Raw genomic sequence first — 16,752 nt, forward strand, 5'->3', positions numbered from 1 at the left:
TCAAATGACAATAAAAGACAAAATGTTCTGAATATCCTAATGCAACACCACAGTTTGTGATCCTGCAGATAACATTTTAGACATTTACAAAGTTGTCAACTATAAACGAGAAGATTGACTAATTTTCATATAAGAGCACGTTTACAAGACTGGTGGTAGTCACATGACCAGAGCAATCAGAAAGATCCATAAAAGGAGGAATGTTCTTTTCTTCATTTCAATCATTAATTACTATAACATTTTAAAAGTGTATGAATAATCTATAATTGCTGCCTCGTGATAGGTGGTCACATTTGTGGCCAGTGGGGGGTTTCAATGTTATTATGTGTTATTCACATAATAACATTGAAAAAAAAAATAGTTACATTAAATATAATATATATACATTATATATTTTTCCCCACAACTGCCTGACAGTACAACATTATGTTAGTCTATTCTATGCAACTTTTATTTAGTCTTATTGAGCAACTTTTCCCCACCGGTTATAATTGTGACCACATATAAAACATATTCATTGACTTGGATGAAATTAGGCTATCCAAAGAGTAAACTACATGTGCTCACTGTTAAATTGATTAGCAGTATATTACATAACAAAGACTGTGTGTATGGCAGTAAATCAATGACTGGCACATCTGGAGCGCCACACGCAGGCTTTTATACCTGTCTATCACTCGCTGATCAAACACATTTTATGTTGCAACGAGTTTCGGAAATGTTCTGTTTGACATCAAATCTGTATCTCGGTTCCAATGCATTTCACAGGCAAGACATCATGCACAAAAGTTATTCATAACTGACTGAACAAGTGACGAAGACCCGTTTTGCAATGCAAAATCAAAACGATAACGATGAGAAAGCGTACTTACCGTCTACTTTTTCAGATTTTATTATAGTTAACGGCTTAATATCGACAGCTGCCGTCATGGTCACGCATTCAGTGTACAAAGTCTGTTTGTATGTTTTTAGTCCCAAACGCCTCCTCCAAAGTCCGTCTATGTGCCGGGAGTGTCTTAGAAACAAGACAGGCTTTCCCTTAACAAGATCCGACCTCTGAAGTATTGAAATGTCTCTCTTCCTCCCTCTCTCTTTCTCAGCTCTATCTCAATCAGGCGCTCATTCCCTCCCTCTCCTCTGTTAGTTACCCCGGTCAGGGCGGTTCTGTGTGCGGCACGGAAGAGGCTGATCCCCGCGTAAAGTGGGCGGCGTTACTCGCTGATTCAATTCAATTCAATTACACTTCACCCTGCTGCGTCTCTCCCTGGACGCGACGCACGCGACGCCAAGGCACTGGAAGCGTTGGAGCTGCTCGTCATCTCAAAACGTTCACCAAACAGACTAATCAGCTGAGCTCAATGTTCACACTTCAGCAACAATAATACATGGCCATCAATTTGAAGCGCAAATTCAATAAAAAATAGTATTATTTTTTATTAATTATTTTTTTTATTTTTTATTTCATATTGTGAATCAGTGCGCTGTATTCAGGTATCAGAATTCCACTTCATGAACATGAAATATTTAATATTTTTAATAAGCTATGTATAGTTTCATAATAATCAAAACAATCACACAAAAATGTGCACATATATTTGGTAAGTAAAAACAATTATACAGATGGTCATAAAGTAAACAATTATGAATTCCTGCTTTTCAGTCTGCCAGAACTGTCTACTCTAGCTGTGGATCTTTAAACGATGAGTAGGCTACAAAGCTTTTGCTGATAATTACTCGCCCCCATGCCATCCAAGATGTCCATATCATTCATTCTTCAGTCGAAAAGTAATTAAGGTTTTTGATGAAAACATTCCAGGATTTTTCTCCATATAATGGACTTCAATGGGAACCAAACGGTTCAAGATCCAAAAGACAGTTTCAGTTCAAACTGCAAACTGTTCAAAGGGCTTTAAACGATTCCAGACGATGAATAAGGGTCTTATCAAGCGAAACGATCGCTCATTTAATAAATAAATAACAAAGTTTAAGTTTTATAAGCTCAAATGGTCACCTTGCTCTGTTCTGTGACGCGTGTTTGTGACTCTCCTATTCGAACTCGTTTATCAAAATGAACAAATCTTTTCCAGAGTCAACTTGTTCATTTCGTTCGTTGAATGAACCAATTTTGATAAACGAGTTCGAACAGGAGAGTCATCACAGAACAGAGCAGATGAGCATTTAAGCTTTTAAAACTTAAACTTTGTTTTTTTCTTGATAAGACCCTTATTCATCATCTGGTGTCATTAAAACCCTTCGTAGTTTGCAGTTTGTACTGAAAGTGTCTTCTGGACCTTGAACCGTTTGGTTCCCATTGAAGTCCATTATATGGAGAAAAATCCTGGAATGTTTTCATCAAAAACCTTGATTTCTTTCCGACTGAAGAAAGAATGACATGGATATCTTGCATGACATGGGGGTGAGTAAATTATCTAATAAATTATTATTTTTTTTTATTTTTATTTTTTTTTAAGTGAACTACTCCTTTAAGAGCAAGTCATTACAATCAGCACACATCTTGTTTTCTATTGGCTGAGCACAAGACTCAGCACTCAGCTTCTGATACATGGTTTTCCACGATTGGGAGTCATATTTAAATAGGACAAATAGGCCTAACTGTACAGTTATGTGTAAACACGCTTTTCATATTCAAATCTGTCTTTTGCATCCCCACTTTCTTTTTGCACTAAAGTGAAGCTCCACCAATGAGATGTTGTGTTGCATTTGTCATCGGGGATCACGAAGCTGTGATTACATCTGACCTGGAAACAAATTTGCTCATTTCTTGTGCACAATGGCCACTTAAATAGTAATGGGAACTTGCTATTTGTTAATTTCACTTATACTGTTACACACAGAGAAGCTGATATTGACAAAGAGAGCAGTTTCACAAAGAAACGGAGATCACATATTGTCCATCATCTGTGTGAATAGTCTTGAGCTATTTCTTCATCTCAATGAAAACAATTGCCTAACTCCACTATTGCAATCTACTGCTGAAAGTGTCATCACCATAATAGTTCGCAAACGTCCATGTACTTGCTTGTGCTGTTCTTTAAAAGCCAAGACAAGCTGACCTCCACATGATGAACGCGACACACCTCACTCTCTCAAGGAAAAACTGCCAAGGACAAGAAAACTATTCAGTCTATTTAAAAACACTGATAAACAGTGTATTGCTGGCTCGTGTTTTAGTATCTCATTTGTCATGGTGAATGGCTGATGCTGTGCTCAGTTGAACTCTCGTCCGAGCACGGGAATCATACGAGGAACTAAAGAAGATAAAAAGATACGTCTCCCGTCTGGCTAATAGTCTGCAAATGATCAGAAAGTAACGAGTGCTCTCATAACTTGGACCCAGCCCTCATAAACACCTCAGCGTATTTCCTGCCCACCTTCACTAGATCAGTAAAAATCCAAGACAGGATTTAACAGAGGATCCTCTCGCCACACCCACAGCCAGGGATTAGAGTCATTGACAACTTTTGGAGGCCTCATTTTTCTAATAAAAACCTAAAAAAAAAAAAAAAAAAAAAAAAAATATATATATATATATATATATATATATATATATATATAATCAAATTATTATAATTAATAAGCCCATCTTTCCAAAAAATCCCAGTCTGCTCTGATTGGTCAGCTGGTCCAGTCTGTTGTGATTGGTCAGCTGGTCCAGTCTGTTCTGATTGGTTGGTCCAGTCTGCTTTGATTGGTCAGCTGATCCAGTCTGCTCTGACTGGTTAACTGGTCCAGTCTGCTCTGATTGGTCAGCTGGTCCAGTCTGATGTAATTAGTCAGCTGGACCAGTCTGCTTTGATTGGTCAGCTGATCCAGTCTGCTCTGATTGGTTAACTAGTCCAGTCTGCACTGATTGGTCAGCTGGTCCAGTCTGCTCTGACTGTTTAACTAGTCCAGTCTGCTCTGATTGGTCAGCTGGTCCAGTCTGTTGTGATTGGTCAGCTGGTCCAGTCTGCTCTGACTGGTTAACTGGTCCAGTCTGCTTTGATTGGTCAGCTGATCCAGTCTCCTTTGATTGGTTAGCTGGTCCAGTCTGCTCTGATTGGTCAGCTGGCCCAGTCTGTTGTGATTGGTCAGCTGGTCCAGTCTGCTCTGATTGGTTAACTGATCCAGTCTGCTATGATTGGTCAGCTGGTCCAGTCTGCTTTGATTGGTCAGCTGATCCAGTCTACTCTGATTAGTCAGCTGGTCCAGTATGCTCTGATTGGTCAGCTGGTCCAGTCTGTTGTGATTGGTCAGAAGTGTAATGCCCCTTATACCCATAGCCGGTGCGTTTCAGCTCCCAATGCTTCATGAGCAGCTGTGAACTATTATATCTACGGTGTATAACTATGACACTGGTGTTGGAAGTTCATACCATCTTTCGCTGCCCTTGCAATGATAAAACAGTGTCTTTTTGGGCGGGTCAAATCAGCTAGTCGGCAAATGTACAATATGGTGACAATGTTGGACGTGATGGAAATAATGTCGGGACTATAAACGAGACATTTCAGGCAAATGTTTTCTGTTGGCATGGGCTATGTGTAACTTTGCTAATCATCAAACACCTGTCCTACACAAGAACTGCCGCTCTTTCAAACAGTGCTCAAACCTCAATGAGTGCATATCCGGTTGGGTTTGACTGACGCTGTGAACAGCTGAAATTCAATTGAATAAATCAAATCACCCTGCGTATGGATTTGAGGAAAGATTGACTCGTGTCTAAAAGGAGGTGAATGGAGGTGGAGGGATGAGGGCCTGCGACTGCTCTAACTTAATTAGTTGCCATGGCAACAGATTGCCTTAGCAATTTTCATGTGCTGATCCGCTCGTTTCCTAAGTGGAGCGCAACGGTTTTGACAACTGTGGGAACGGCTGCCTAGAACACTTAGCCGCGTCATCGCCGACTGTTGAGTTTCCGTGAAACTAATTCTGACCTACCGTATTCTCCACAAAGAGCTTCAGCGATGGAAACCTGCTGTACGAAATGCGACCGGCTCGGGTCTCTGCATTCAGAATAACCCTATTAGCCAGGTCAATACTAGGCTGCGAGGACGACGGTGCACATCTGCAAGTGCTGCTGAGAGGCCGGGGAGCCAGCGTTATTGATTAGGTATGGATTTTGAAACAGGGATTCTACAGAGTGTCCATTAAGCTGTCTGGATAGTGTTTCATCCGACAGATATGAGCGATTATGGAGATGGCTGAGCCTTTATGGGGCTTTTGTGGTCGCAAAAGCCCGTCAATGAGAGCTGGAAGGGGGAAGGGATCTTAATGGAAGGAGGGATCTCTCACGTCTCCCCCTTCTGTCACTCACTCATTCACTCGTCCACTCGACCCCCTCTCACTACCCGCTTTGTTTTAAGTCTTAATGAGCTCCTTGCATGTAGTTTTAAAAGGATAGACCAGGCTCCCTCGCGCCCAGGGGCGGCCATTAAGACTAATGGGGTTGCTGACTAATATCAGAGCCAGAGGTTGCTGAGTGGCCCCTTTTTCTCCTTATACTCCCAGCCTGCAGTCTGTCAATGCTATTTTGATACCAGTTTAATCTGTTGTATCACTTCTGATTGATGCCATGGCTGTTTTTGAATCCTTCAACCAAAAATTAAAATTATCTCATAATTTATTCTTCCTCAAGCCATCGGTATATATGACTTTCTTCTTTCAGCCGAACAGAATAAGAGTTATGTTAAACAATATCATGGCTCTTCCCTGCTTTTCAATGGCATTGAATAGTGTCCAAAAAATTGCATCCATCCATCCATCCATCCATCATAAAAGTAGTCCATACAGCTTCAGGGGGTTAATAAAGGCCTTCTGTTACGCGAAATGATGCATTTTTGTAAGAAGTATATGTTAAAATTGTAATTTAAAAAAATTACAATTGAAAGTGAATGTTGTAGTTGGGATTACATTTTTAATCTAACATTTGGGTTTGTCCATATTTGACCCAACTTTGGGTTGAAACAACCCAGCATTTTTTAGAGTGTGAGAATTGATAAAAGCGAAAGATCACACTCTAAAAGATGTTGGGTTGTTTTAAACCACATCGTCATATGTGACTTCAGGCATGTTGCGGAGATATTTGGTCAAGCGGTATTCATCGGACTCCACCATTGTAAAAAGCGAACCGGAAGACCCGTATCCCTACTCCGGTCTTCAATTTTTTCGTGACATAGGCCTATACTCTACTGAGATTTAATTGACATGTAGATGCAACGTTAGTCAATGGAATGTGTTAAAGGGACCATCAAAATAAAGGGAAACCCTTTTATGATGGATGGATGGATGGATGCGCTTTTTGGAGCTTCAAAACTCAGGCCATTAAGGTCCATGAATGTTTCAGTTTGTAGTCTCCATTGGCTGATTGTTCACCATCATGAAATCATTTTCTCATGATTCTTCCATCTTGGTTCAGCTTATAATTCAGTTTTCCACTGAATTATATGATGGAAAATTGTGTAAATCAAAAACCATTGTTTACCATCCAGTCTTGACCAGAATAAGTTCTCGGCTAAGTCTATGGGAATTGTACGTTGAAGAAAAAAAAGTGAATTAACTGGTTTTAGTCAAAACAAATGAACATATATATATATATGTTCATTTCATATATATATAAAGCATCACGGATTCAACCTAAATACATTAATTTAGCAACAAAAAAAATCATTTGTATGGGTTAAATTAGGTTTATAAACTTGCTCTTTAGCACAGCTTCTCACTCTTTGCAATGTAGGTAGCCAAAGCTTCTGGAATTGTAAGACATTCTGCATGAACACAAGGGAGTTTTGGTTTTGATTCATAAAATTTGAAATTCATTCATTCTCCAACATGGATCGCAAGAGACATCTTAAGTTGTTGACTCCCCAAAACAAGCAGTCTCCAGGATACGGCGAAGGAAAAACTCCTTCTGGCCCGTCACACTTACTGGAAGCATGTGCTTCGCCTCGCAACTCGTCATAGTTGTATGGGAATTTACCCTGAGGAGAGAGTCAGGCTGTGTTAAGGACTTCATTAAGCTTCAATCCCGAAGCTTCACCCTCTCTGGTGGACGACACAGCTTCTCTGATCTCCATGTGCTGTTGTCATGGTTCCCACACTTATGAGGGATCAGATCAGGCCGGGTGAGAGTTGAGCGGCACAACATCAGAATAATGAAACAAACAAGCCATAGATGCTAACGGGAAGAGTTTATGCATGACATGAAATAGCCTTTATGCTAGGAATAATTCATGTCTGACATAGCATATGATATTTTTTCTGAAAATACAAAATGAAAAAAAAAAATTGATGAACGAATCTTTTTTCGTGTCATTTGGTTTATTCAAAAAAAAAAAAGAAATGAACGAGTTGACTCTGGAAAAGATTCGTTCATTTTGATGAATGAGTTCGAACAGGGGAGTCACGAACGCGCATCACAGAACAGAGCAAGGCGAGCATTTGAGCTTATAAAACTTAAACTTTGTTGTTTATTTGTTACATGAGCGATCATTTCGCTTGATAAGACCCTTATTCATCGTCTGGAATCGTTTAAAGCCCTGTGAACAGTTTGTAGTTTGCACTAAAACTCTCTTTTGGACCTTGAACCGTTTGGTTCCCATTGAAGTCCATTATATGGAGAAAAATCCTGGAGTGTTTTCATCAAAACCTCCATTTCTTTTCGACTGAAGAAAGAAAGACATGGACATCTTGGATGACATGGGGCTGAGTAAATTATCAGCAATTTTTTTTTAAAGTGAACTACTCCTTTAAATACCTCAAACAAAAATAATCACAAAACAGTTCACATTTTGTGATTTGTTTATGGCAAAGAACCAATGAATTGTAATTGTTCAAAAAAAAAAATTCAAACCTGTAAATAAATCAAGATTTTTTACCTCACGTTTTATTCAACGTTACTTGTCAGTTCTTTGTAACTCTTTGCGAAATTAAATTGATTAGCACTTTATAAACAGTTTTTAAACAGTAAATTATAACCAATAAATAACAAAACAGTCCATAAACAAATAATTTTAGCTTACAATTAATGTTTAGTATAAACACTAGGCTATTATTTGCTAAATAGCTGAACCGGTTCGCCACACGGTATTAACTGTAATGCTTCAATACAAAATAAAGCAATATTAGAGACTTTCTCACAGTGATACTGATCATTAAACAATGTAGCATTCACACTTCCACACACACACAAATACAAACAGATATATATATAAATGTAGCAGACACACTTGTCTTTGTGTATTGTGTGTGTGTGTAGGACCCTGAAAAGCAGATGGGGGTTTTACCGACGGGGAACGAGTTGAACAAAGGCTAAGCTCTTTCTTATCAATTAGCGCTGCTAAAAAGGACATCTCTCTCCTCCATTAGCTCCACCACGTGTCTGCTATTCACCCCATTGTGTGGCAAATTAAATTACATCCCTCCATCTCGCCCCGTCTCCTCCTCCCCTCTCTCGACGTCTCTGCCCCCCAGTCTTTCTCTCTTTTACACACACACACTCGACCGACAGCAGGCCGCAGTGCTGCCGCTCCTCAGTCCATTGATCTGAGAGGTCAGAGGTCGGCTGTCTTATTGAATCCATCATATACTGCAGGAATGCAATGATACACAGGCCTTTAAAACACTGCATTCATTAAATCACATCTGTGTGACTTTCTCTCTCTCAACTCAATTTAAAACACCAATGACACATGCCCAACAACACAACCACAAAATGAGTAATGTGGTAGCTTTATGGTGGTTTTTACATTTTAAAGACATAAATAAATACCCATGGCCTTCTCTGAATAGAAAATATACGCTAAAACATTAAGCTTCACGTGACGATCCTTTATGTTCCACAGATCTGGAGGGTGAGGCTGTGACGAAATTGTTCTGTCCCTTTAATTATGCAAATTCTGGATGTTCTGCTTGTGCAAATGTTCCCTATACATTTGATTTTGTAACATCGTGTTACGTGGATCGGCTTTGCGAAAATCATAATGAAGAAATAAAATGATTTGGAGAGGAACTGGTTCTCTGCTGGTTTCGACACTTGACCTTGCTAAGTGGAGCTGTAGTCCTGAACTTTCGCTCATGCGCACTTATAGCTAAATCTCTCTCTCTCTCTCTCCTCTCGTTCTCTCTTGTTTTGTTTTACAGTTGGGGGAAGTGTGTGTAGGACTGATTAGCATCACGGTTTCCTCCTTTCCCATAACCCCCAGACCCCCGCCAGTCGTCTGTTTATTTTAACCCAGAAAAAATGGGCCTTGGCCCACGAGGACGTGCCCCTCATCAGAGACAGCACTCTCCCCCAAACACACACATCTATATACAGAGATACTGGCTTAGTGCACACACACACACACACACTGAAAGGTGCTTCCACACAACATCATCAATGCGTGTAGACACACACACACACACACTTACTTCTCAATATCAGTCCTGCAGTGTTTTCCTAAATTCAAATGTCCAGTTGTCAAATCATATACAATGTAAGCCAGAGCTGCACAGCACAGCTGTCTCTCACACACACACACACACACACACACACACACACTTTTAAGGGATGGAACTGTGAGAAAGTGTATTTATATGCGGGTACATTTGTGTCAGAGGTCTTTCTGTGTGTCAGTGTAACTTGATCAACAAAGTCTGAATTAGAGAAGTGGTTGTAAACCAAATGAGTTCAGTCCAAAGCTATCGTTTGTTTTTTGCAAGCGTACTAAATTAGCATACACTAAATTATAATAATTTCATGAAAACGTGTTTTTTTGTTTGTTTTAAATAAAACACATTTTCTTTGTTTCTTTAATATGATAATAAAATACATTTTATGAAACACATTTAACGTCTTAGGTTCAGCTCTGCTTAGGCAATCTGTATGTATAATTTCATAGTTATTTATATTATGTCTTATGAAATATATATTAAATGATATATATATATATATATATATATATATATATATATATATATATATATATATATACTGTATATTATATAAAGTGCCGACCAGCATTAATGGGAAACAAATATATATTCGTTATATTAACACAGTCATTTCTATTGAAACTTGCATGTCAAGGCCATGTATTTAAAGGGGTGATGAACTGAGAAATCCAATTTTCCTTGAGCTTTTGACATCTAAGAGGTCATCATATTATAGGAATATCCTGTAAGTTTCAGAACTGAAAACGCCCTTTTTAGTCCAATAAAAGCTTTTATTGACACCAGGCTCAGCAAACGACTCGTTTTTCAAAGTGGGGAACTATGACGTCAAAGAGGATAAAACCCCATCCCCGCAGAAGAAGGTCAACGCCTACTTTAGCCCCTGATTCGCGCATTACACGCATAGCTAAATAACATAGATGCCTACCTCGTGATAAACCGAATTGAGCTACTGAGCAATACAGAATATTGTGGAAGAAGACAGTCGCTGCATAAGCTTCCTCTGGATTCCAATAGGACTGCATGGATGAACTTTATTTTTAATGACGTTCCAGCTGATGAGGTAAAACATCGTCCGCCTGTTCGCTTCATTTCACTGAGGATTGTTTTGTAAACAAGACTGGATTTGCAGACCGATTAAGAGTAAAGTGCCGTCTATGTTGGATCTGACAGGAATGACTCGGGCGAATCATTCCGGTTGCCATTTTACAACATTGGACGTTTGCAAAACAATTTCCCCCAAGTGCATCGACAGGTGAGTCGAAACTCATTATAATATGCAAATCTGTTATCCACTCACAGCAGTGGGCGTTTACTTCCAAGTCTTCAGTGCGAGACGCCCATAAAAACCGTGCGTTTTTCAGCTAGGCTCAAAACTTGGGTACAAAATAGACGATTACTTATTCATTTTGATGTTTTTGAATGCAAAAACCAAGCGAACGTCATAAATTGACCTCAGACAACATTATGATAAAATTTAAAAAGCCAGTTCATTACCCCATCACATGTTTGCATTGATGTAGTTGAACTTACAGCATTTAAAATATATTAACTTTAAATGCGACATCGGGTTAGTAGAATAAGATCAGTAGCAAAGTCTGTTGAGGAGCATCAAAATAAAGTGTTAGCATATATTAAACAAACAGTCTAATAATACTCTAATGACTAAAAGTGATTTATGGTCAGTGGAATGTCTAAAGTGGACTATCAAAATAAAGTGTTATTGCATAATGGTTGCATATCTTATCTTTGGAAGCACACTGTGTGTTCTCTGACAAGCATCATTCGCATCTGGTCTGTACAGAGCAATAGTCTACTCTGTTTGTTACATGGTTGCGTGCATGCTAAATAGAAGTCTACTAAAGCAATGAATAAAAGCAATTCCTTCTTGGTGGACTTGAGGTGCAACAGAAAACTGACACAAGTTTTCTCCCTCCACATACAGGTCACATATGTGTATTTACAGCTCGAGTCTGGTTTAACTGTCTGCACCTGCGCTGAAAGCCTCCAGATTCAGGACAAGAGCGCTACACTGGAGCTGACTGAACACATGTGTTCACGCGCGTGTCACACGGCACACCTGGAAACCAGAGGCCGGACTGCTGCTGCAATAATCATGCAGTAAATTACACCTTCATATGCAACAATATGGCACTGATTCATTAAATATAAGTCGGTGCATGTGATTGGATCGTACAAAAATATGACAGAGGAAAAAATGACGTCCGGAAAGCCAAATCATGTAGTGAAAAGAATTTTAGTCCGTTTTCTTATTGGAAATTATATCATTTGGTCACATCTTGCTAGATATTTGCTGTCATGAAAATTATGGAAAAAACAGACATAGGCTAACTACGGAATGAGACAAAACACCAACAGGTAACGCTTAAGTAGTTTACTTTTCAAAAAACTTTTGCTGATAATTTACTCACCCCTGTGTCATCCAAGATATCAATGTCATTCTTTCTTCAGTCGAAAAGAAATTAAGGTTTTTGATGAAAACATTCCAGGATTTTTCTCCATATAATGGACTTCAATGGGAACCAAACGGTTCAAGGTCCAAAAGACAGTTTCAGTGCAAACAGCAAATTGTTCAAAGGGCTTTAAACGAGACCAGGCGATGAATATGGGTCTTATTAAGCGAAACGATCGCTCATTTAAAAAAAAAAATGGTAACAAAGTTTAAGTTTTATGAGCTCAAATGGTCAATTTGCTCTGTTATGTGACGCACGTTCGTGACTCTCCTGTTCGAACTCATTAATCAAAATGAACGAATCTTTTTTCGTGTCATTTGGTTCATTCAACGAACGAAATCAACGAATTGACTCAGGAAAAGATTTGTTCACTTTGATGAATGAGTTCGAACAGGAGAGTCACGAACGCGGATTAAAGATGGGGTTAGGGATCAGGGGTGGAGATGGGTAGGATTAGGGGTGGGGTTAGGGATCAGGGGGCGGAGATGGGTCAGATTAGGGGTGGGGTTAGGGATCAGGGGCGGAGATGGGTAGGATTAGGGGTGGGGTTAGGGATCAGGGGCGGAGATGGGTAGGATTAGGGGTGGGGTTAGGGATCAGGGGCGGAGATGGGTAGGATTAGGGGTGGGGTTAGGGATCAGGGGCGGAGATGGGTAGGATTAGGGGTGGGGTTAGGGATCAGGGGCGGAGATGGGTAGGATTAGGGGTGGGGTTAGGGAACAGGGGCGGAGATGGGTAGGATTAGGGGTGGGGTTAGGGATCAGGGGCGGAGATGGGTAGGATTAGGGGTGGGGTTAGGGAACAGGGGCGGAGATGGGTAGGATTAGGGGTGGGGTTAGGGATCAGGGGCGGAGATGGGTAGGATTAGGGGTGGGGTTAGGGATCAGGGGGCGGAGATGGGTAGGATTAGGGGTGGGGTTAGGGATCAGGGGCGGAGATGGGTAGGATTCGGTATATTTAAGGTGGATTTCGTGTTCTGCAGTGAGGACCATCACTTCAACAGCGCTCAAAATGCTAGAGGGTAATGCTGGTATCAACCCATTTAAAAAAAAAAAAAAAAAAAAAAAAAAAAAAATCAGTACCAACTTGGTATCGAAGTTGGTACTTTGACAACACTACTTTAAAATATGGTTAAAACATACTGCCAATGTACTGACAAGCATTTATGGGAAACTAAATCATACTTTAACGTAAGTTCTGATTAATATGGTCCAACAAAAAGTGTATTAAAGTAACAACCCTTTCTTTAAAAACAAAACAAAGTTTGCATTTTTCCAACTGTTTTCATATATGCACGCCTGATGACTTCAGATGAAAGTACAAGGTAAGAAGTCAGAGTAACGGCTCCAGACGAGGGTTTCAGTCTGACTAACAGCTGTCGCAGTCCAACGGTTTCTGCATGCGGTGGCTTGGATGACAGTTCAAGAGTGTGTTTTGAGGTTACCGTCTCACACAGGCGGGCTCGTTCACTGGTTTAGACTTGACTACACTGTGCCTCACCCATGACTAAAGAAACAGCCGAGAAACGGCATCTCTGGAGCCTCCTAAACACTCTCTAAACACATGGGCCGTCGGATTAAATAAAACACCAAACATCAGAACGTTCACAGCGCTCCTCACACGCATCACCTCGGAGGAAAGGTTCAAGGGGTCGTTTCTTTCCAGTGGACATTGTTTATGATGGTGCAACAAACTCAGTTGAAGCTGGAGGCTTTTAGTGAGTGTCTCCAGCAACAAACATCAGCAAATCCCATCAAACCCGACCCGGCCCGATCCCACTCGTGATCCCCGAGGGGCCCTGAGGCTTGGGAAAACGACTGAGCCCTTGCGCCCTTGTACCCTTGTGGCCTTGTGTACCGTTTGGGGAGGTGTCAACGGATAGTTGGTGCCACTGCCGTGTCCACCCTAACACACACACACACTTATATATATACAGATGGTGCATGTCGCCACTTTTTCCAGCATTTTGAAAAGCAGGGAGTCTGATGTCAAACACTGGGAGGAATGTACTCATTTTGAATAAACATTAAAAAAAAATGTCCAGGACAAAAAAATCCAGAGCATGCAGTCACCTCCCCCATCTAACGTCACACAAACACACACGCACACACACTGAGTGTGGCAGAGAAAACATTGTTCTCTGGGGGATGACAGGGACATTGACCCCCAAAGAGATGCTTTTACCAGATGCCTCAGTTTCCTCCTCCTCAAAAATTGAAGTGTGTGTTTGCGCGCACATGCACGTTGCACAGTTGCACACACAAAGATCTGTTTTACGCCAAACAGTCGTCAAACTTTATATTGTGTCAAGAGTGCATTGACCTCATTCTGAGACATGCCGCAGTCACTTTACAATTCACAGTTCACTTCTCAAATCTTTTACTGTACAGTGAAACAGGATTTTCTATGAGATAAAGTGTTCAATGGAATGATTTTAGCGATCAGGAATTGACTGGACCAATAGAGAGGGATGTTTGTGATGTCAGCCAAGTTGAGCAATTATATAATAAGACCTCTTTTTAAATTTGGAAATCACATGTGCATGTGAATTGTGCATAGAAGATAATATAATTAAATAATAGTTAATTTAAATATTTGTTTTAATTAATTATTATTATATAATTAATAAAAAACAATAATAATTGAACATATATATATATATTTTTTATTTACTATTTTTAATGTTTTTCAAAAAAGCCTCTTCACTGTAAAAAATATTTTCAAGATTTGTTATCACAACATATTTTATTTTTTCAAATCAACTTTATAATAATTTATTTAGTTGAGATAACTTATTATTTTGAGTTTCTGATGGTTAAATTAATCTACTACATTGTATTAACTCACTTTTTCCAGTTCAATCAACTTAAAATTTTAAGGCAACCCAGGTTACTTACTTTTTTAAGTTAAACCAACTACATTTTTTTACAGTGTAGTTATCACAACATTTTTTCTTTTGTCAAATCAACTTAAATAATTTATTTAGTTCAGATAGCATATAATTTTGAGTTTCTGATGGTTAAATTAATCTCCTTCATTGTATTAACTCACTTTTTCCAGTTCAATGAACTTCAAATTTTAAGACAACCAGGTTACTTATTTTTTTAAGTTAAACCATCAATATTTTTTTACAGTGTTATGCTCATCAACCCTGAATTTATTTTATCAAAAACACAGATAAAAAACAGTAATATTGTGAAATATTATTACAATTTAAAATATCTGAATATAATTTAAAATAAAATGTATATCTGTGATGCAAAGCTGAATTTTCAGCATCATTACTCCAGTCTTCAGTGTCACATGATCCTTCAGAAATCACTCTAATATGCAGATTCGAAAAATGTCGGAAACAGTCGAGCTGCTTAATATTTATTTGAAACCTGTGATGCTTTTTTCAGGACACATTGATGAATAAAATGTTAAAAAGAACAGCATTTGTTCAAAACAAAACTATTTTCTAAGAATATAAATCTGTTCTATTACTTGTATATCAATTGAATAACAGAGATGATGATGTTAATAAGATTCTGGTCTCGTACCGTTATGGCAGTATTCGGGTCCGGTGGGCACCTCCTGCAGGGGGACGTGCTGGCCGTACAGGGGTCTGGGTGGAGCTGGGTGGAAAACTGCAGGAGACTGGGTATGAGGGACCAGAGACACCGCCATCCCTCCACTCGTCCTCTATAGAGACGAAACAGACAAACACTCCTGGGCAAACAATACAGCTGGCATGCTCGTTTTTATTGGGAAAGCCACAGAGATTAACTTTGCAGCACTTCAAGCGCAGAAAAGGGATGCAAATACTACTTTTTTTGCCCATCAAGGCTCTCTTGTCTTTCAAGGGGTTTCATTCATGACCGGTGATCAGCAAAGATTTTAACATATGAAATTCCCTGTGTGGCCTGAGGCAGATTGAGTTTCTGTCGAGGCAAAGCGCTTGAGAAGCATTTTCACTCTTTTGATCTCGGTGGGACTCTGACGTCAGGCCAGGAGAAGGGGAAGTCAGACGAGACAACTGCTGAGTCAACCGGTTCCTTATTAGGGTCATATCACATTTTGTTTAGCTTTGGATTTTCCTGAAGTCCTCTTATAATGTTAGTGACGTACAGTATCTTCTAAGAAACATTTGCATATGTAAATGTAGGCTGTAGGGTTTTCTGTCAGCTCCTATATAGTGTTCAAATGCCCTTTTCTTCAATAACATGTAACAATCTGTGCTGGCGCATCAACAGTTAAAGATTGTAATGATTACATTTTCCTAAAACAAAGTCAACCACTTTTCTTTCATTTTGCATGTTTTCATTGTGCATCAAGATCTTTTATCTCAGAGGAAAGATTGATTTCTCATGACACACTCACTGATTATTTATGAGTCAAAAATAAAATATTAATCAAAGTTTTCTGATTTACAGAAAGTATGGCCTTTCTCTGGAAGCTTGTTTTCGCCACAGAATAAAAAAATAAAAAACTTTATATCACACAATTCTGACTTTATTTCTCAGAATTGCGAGATATAAAATCAGAATTGCGTGTTATAAAGTCAGAAATGCGAGATATAAAGTCACAATTGCACTTTATGAAGTCAGAATTGCAAGATTTAAAGTCAGAATTGCGAGATATAAAGTCAGAAATGCGAGATATAAAGTCGCAATTGCATGATATTAAGTCAGAGTTGTGAGATATAAAGTCAGAATTGCGAGATTTAAAGTAAGAATTGCGAGATTTAAAGTCAGAATTGCGAGATATAAAGTCAGAAATGCGAGATATAAAGTTGCAATTGTGTGATATAAAGTCAGAGTTGTGAGATATAAAGTCAGAATTGCGAGATATAGTCAGAATTGTGAGA

At 39.2% G+C, this 16,752-nt stretch overlaps 1 protein-coding gene across 6 annotated transcripts in view; it reads right to left on the minus strand.

Annotated features, from left to right (window-relative positions):
• Nucleotides 1–16,752, minus strand: part of ets1 (ETS proto-oncogene 1, transcription factor) — a 63,243-nt gene that overhangs the window by 34,025 nt on the left and 12,466 nt on the right. For 4 of the 6 annotated variants that reach the window (XM_039647511.2, XM_089135269.1, XM_039647512.2 and 1 more), the window contains exon 3: nt 15,446–15,587. In XM_039647511.2, coding sequence (XP_039503445.2) covers nt 15,446–15,587 — 142 coding nt within the window. Of the gene's footprint in view, nt 1–872; nt 1,126–15,445; nt 15,588–16,752 lie in introns of those variants that run through there. The other 2 variants (XM_039647513.2, XM_039647514.2) reach the window with 2 other exon arrangements.

This window comes from Pimephales promelas, chromosome 10 (assembly GCF_988280905.1).
Source record: "Pimephales promelas chromosome 10, fPimPro1.hap1.1, whole genome shotgun sequence".
Classification (NCBI taxonomy): domain Eukaryota; kingdom Metazoa; phylum Chordata; class Actinopteri; order Cypriniformes; family Leuciscidae; genus Pimephales; species Pimephales promelas.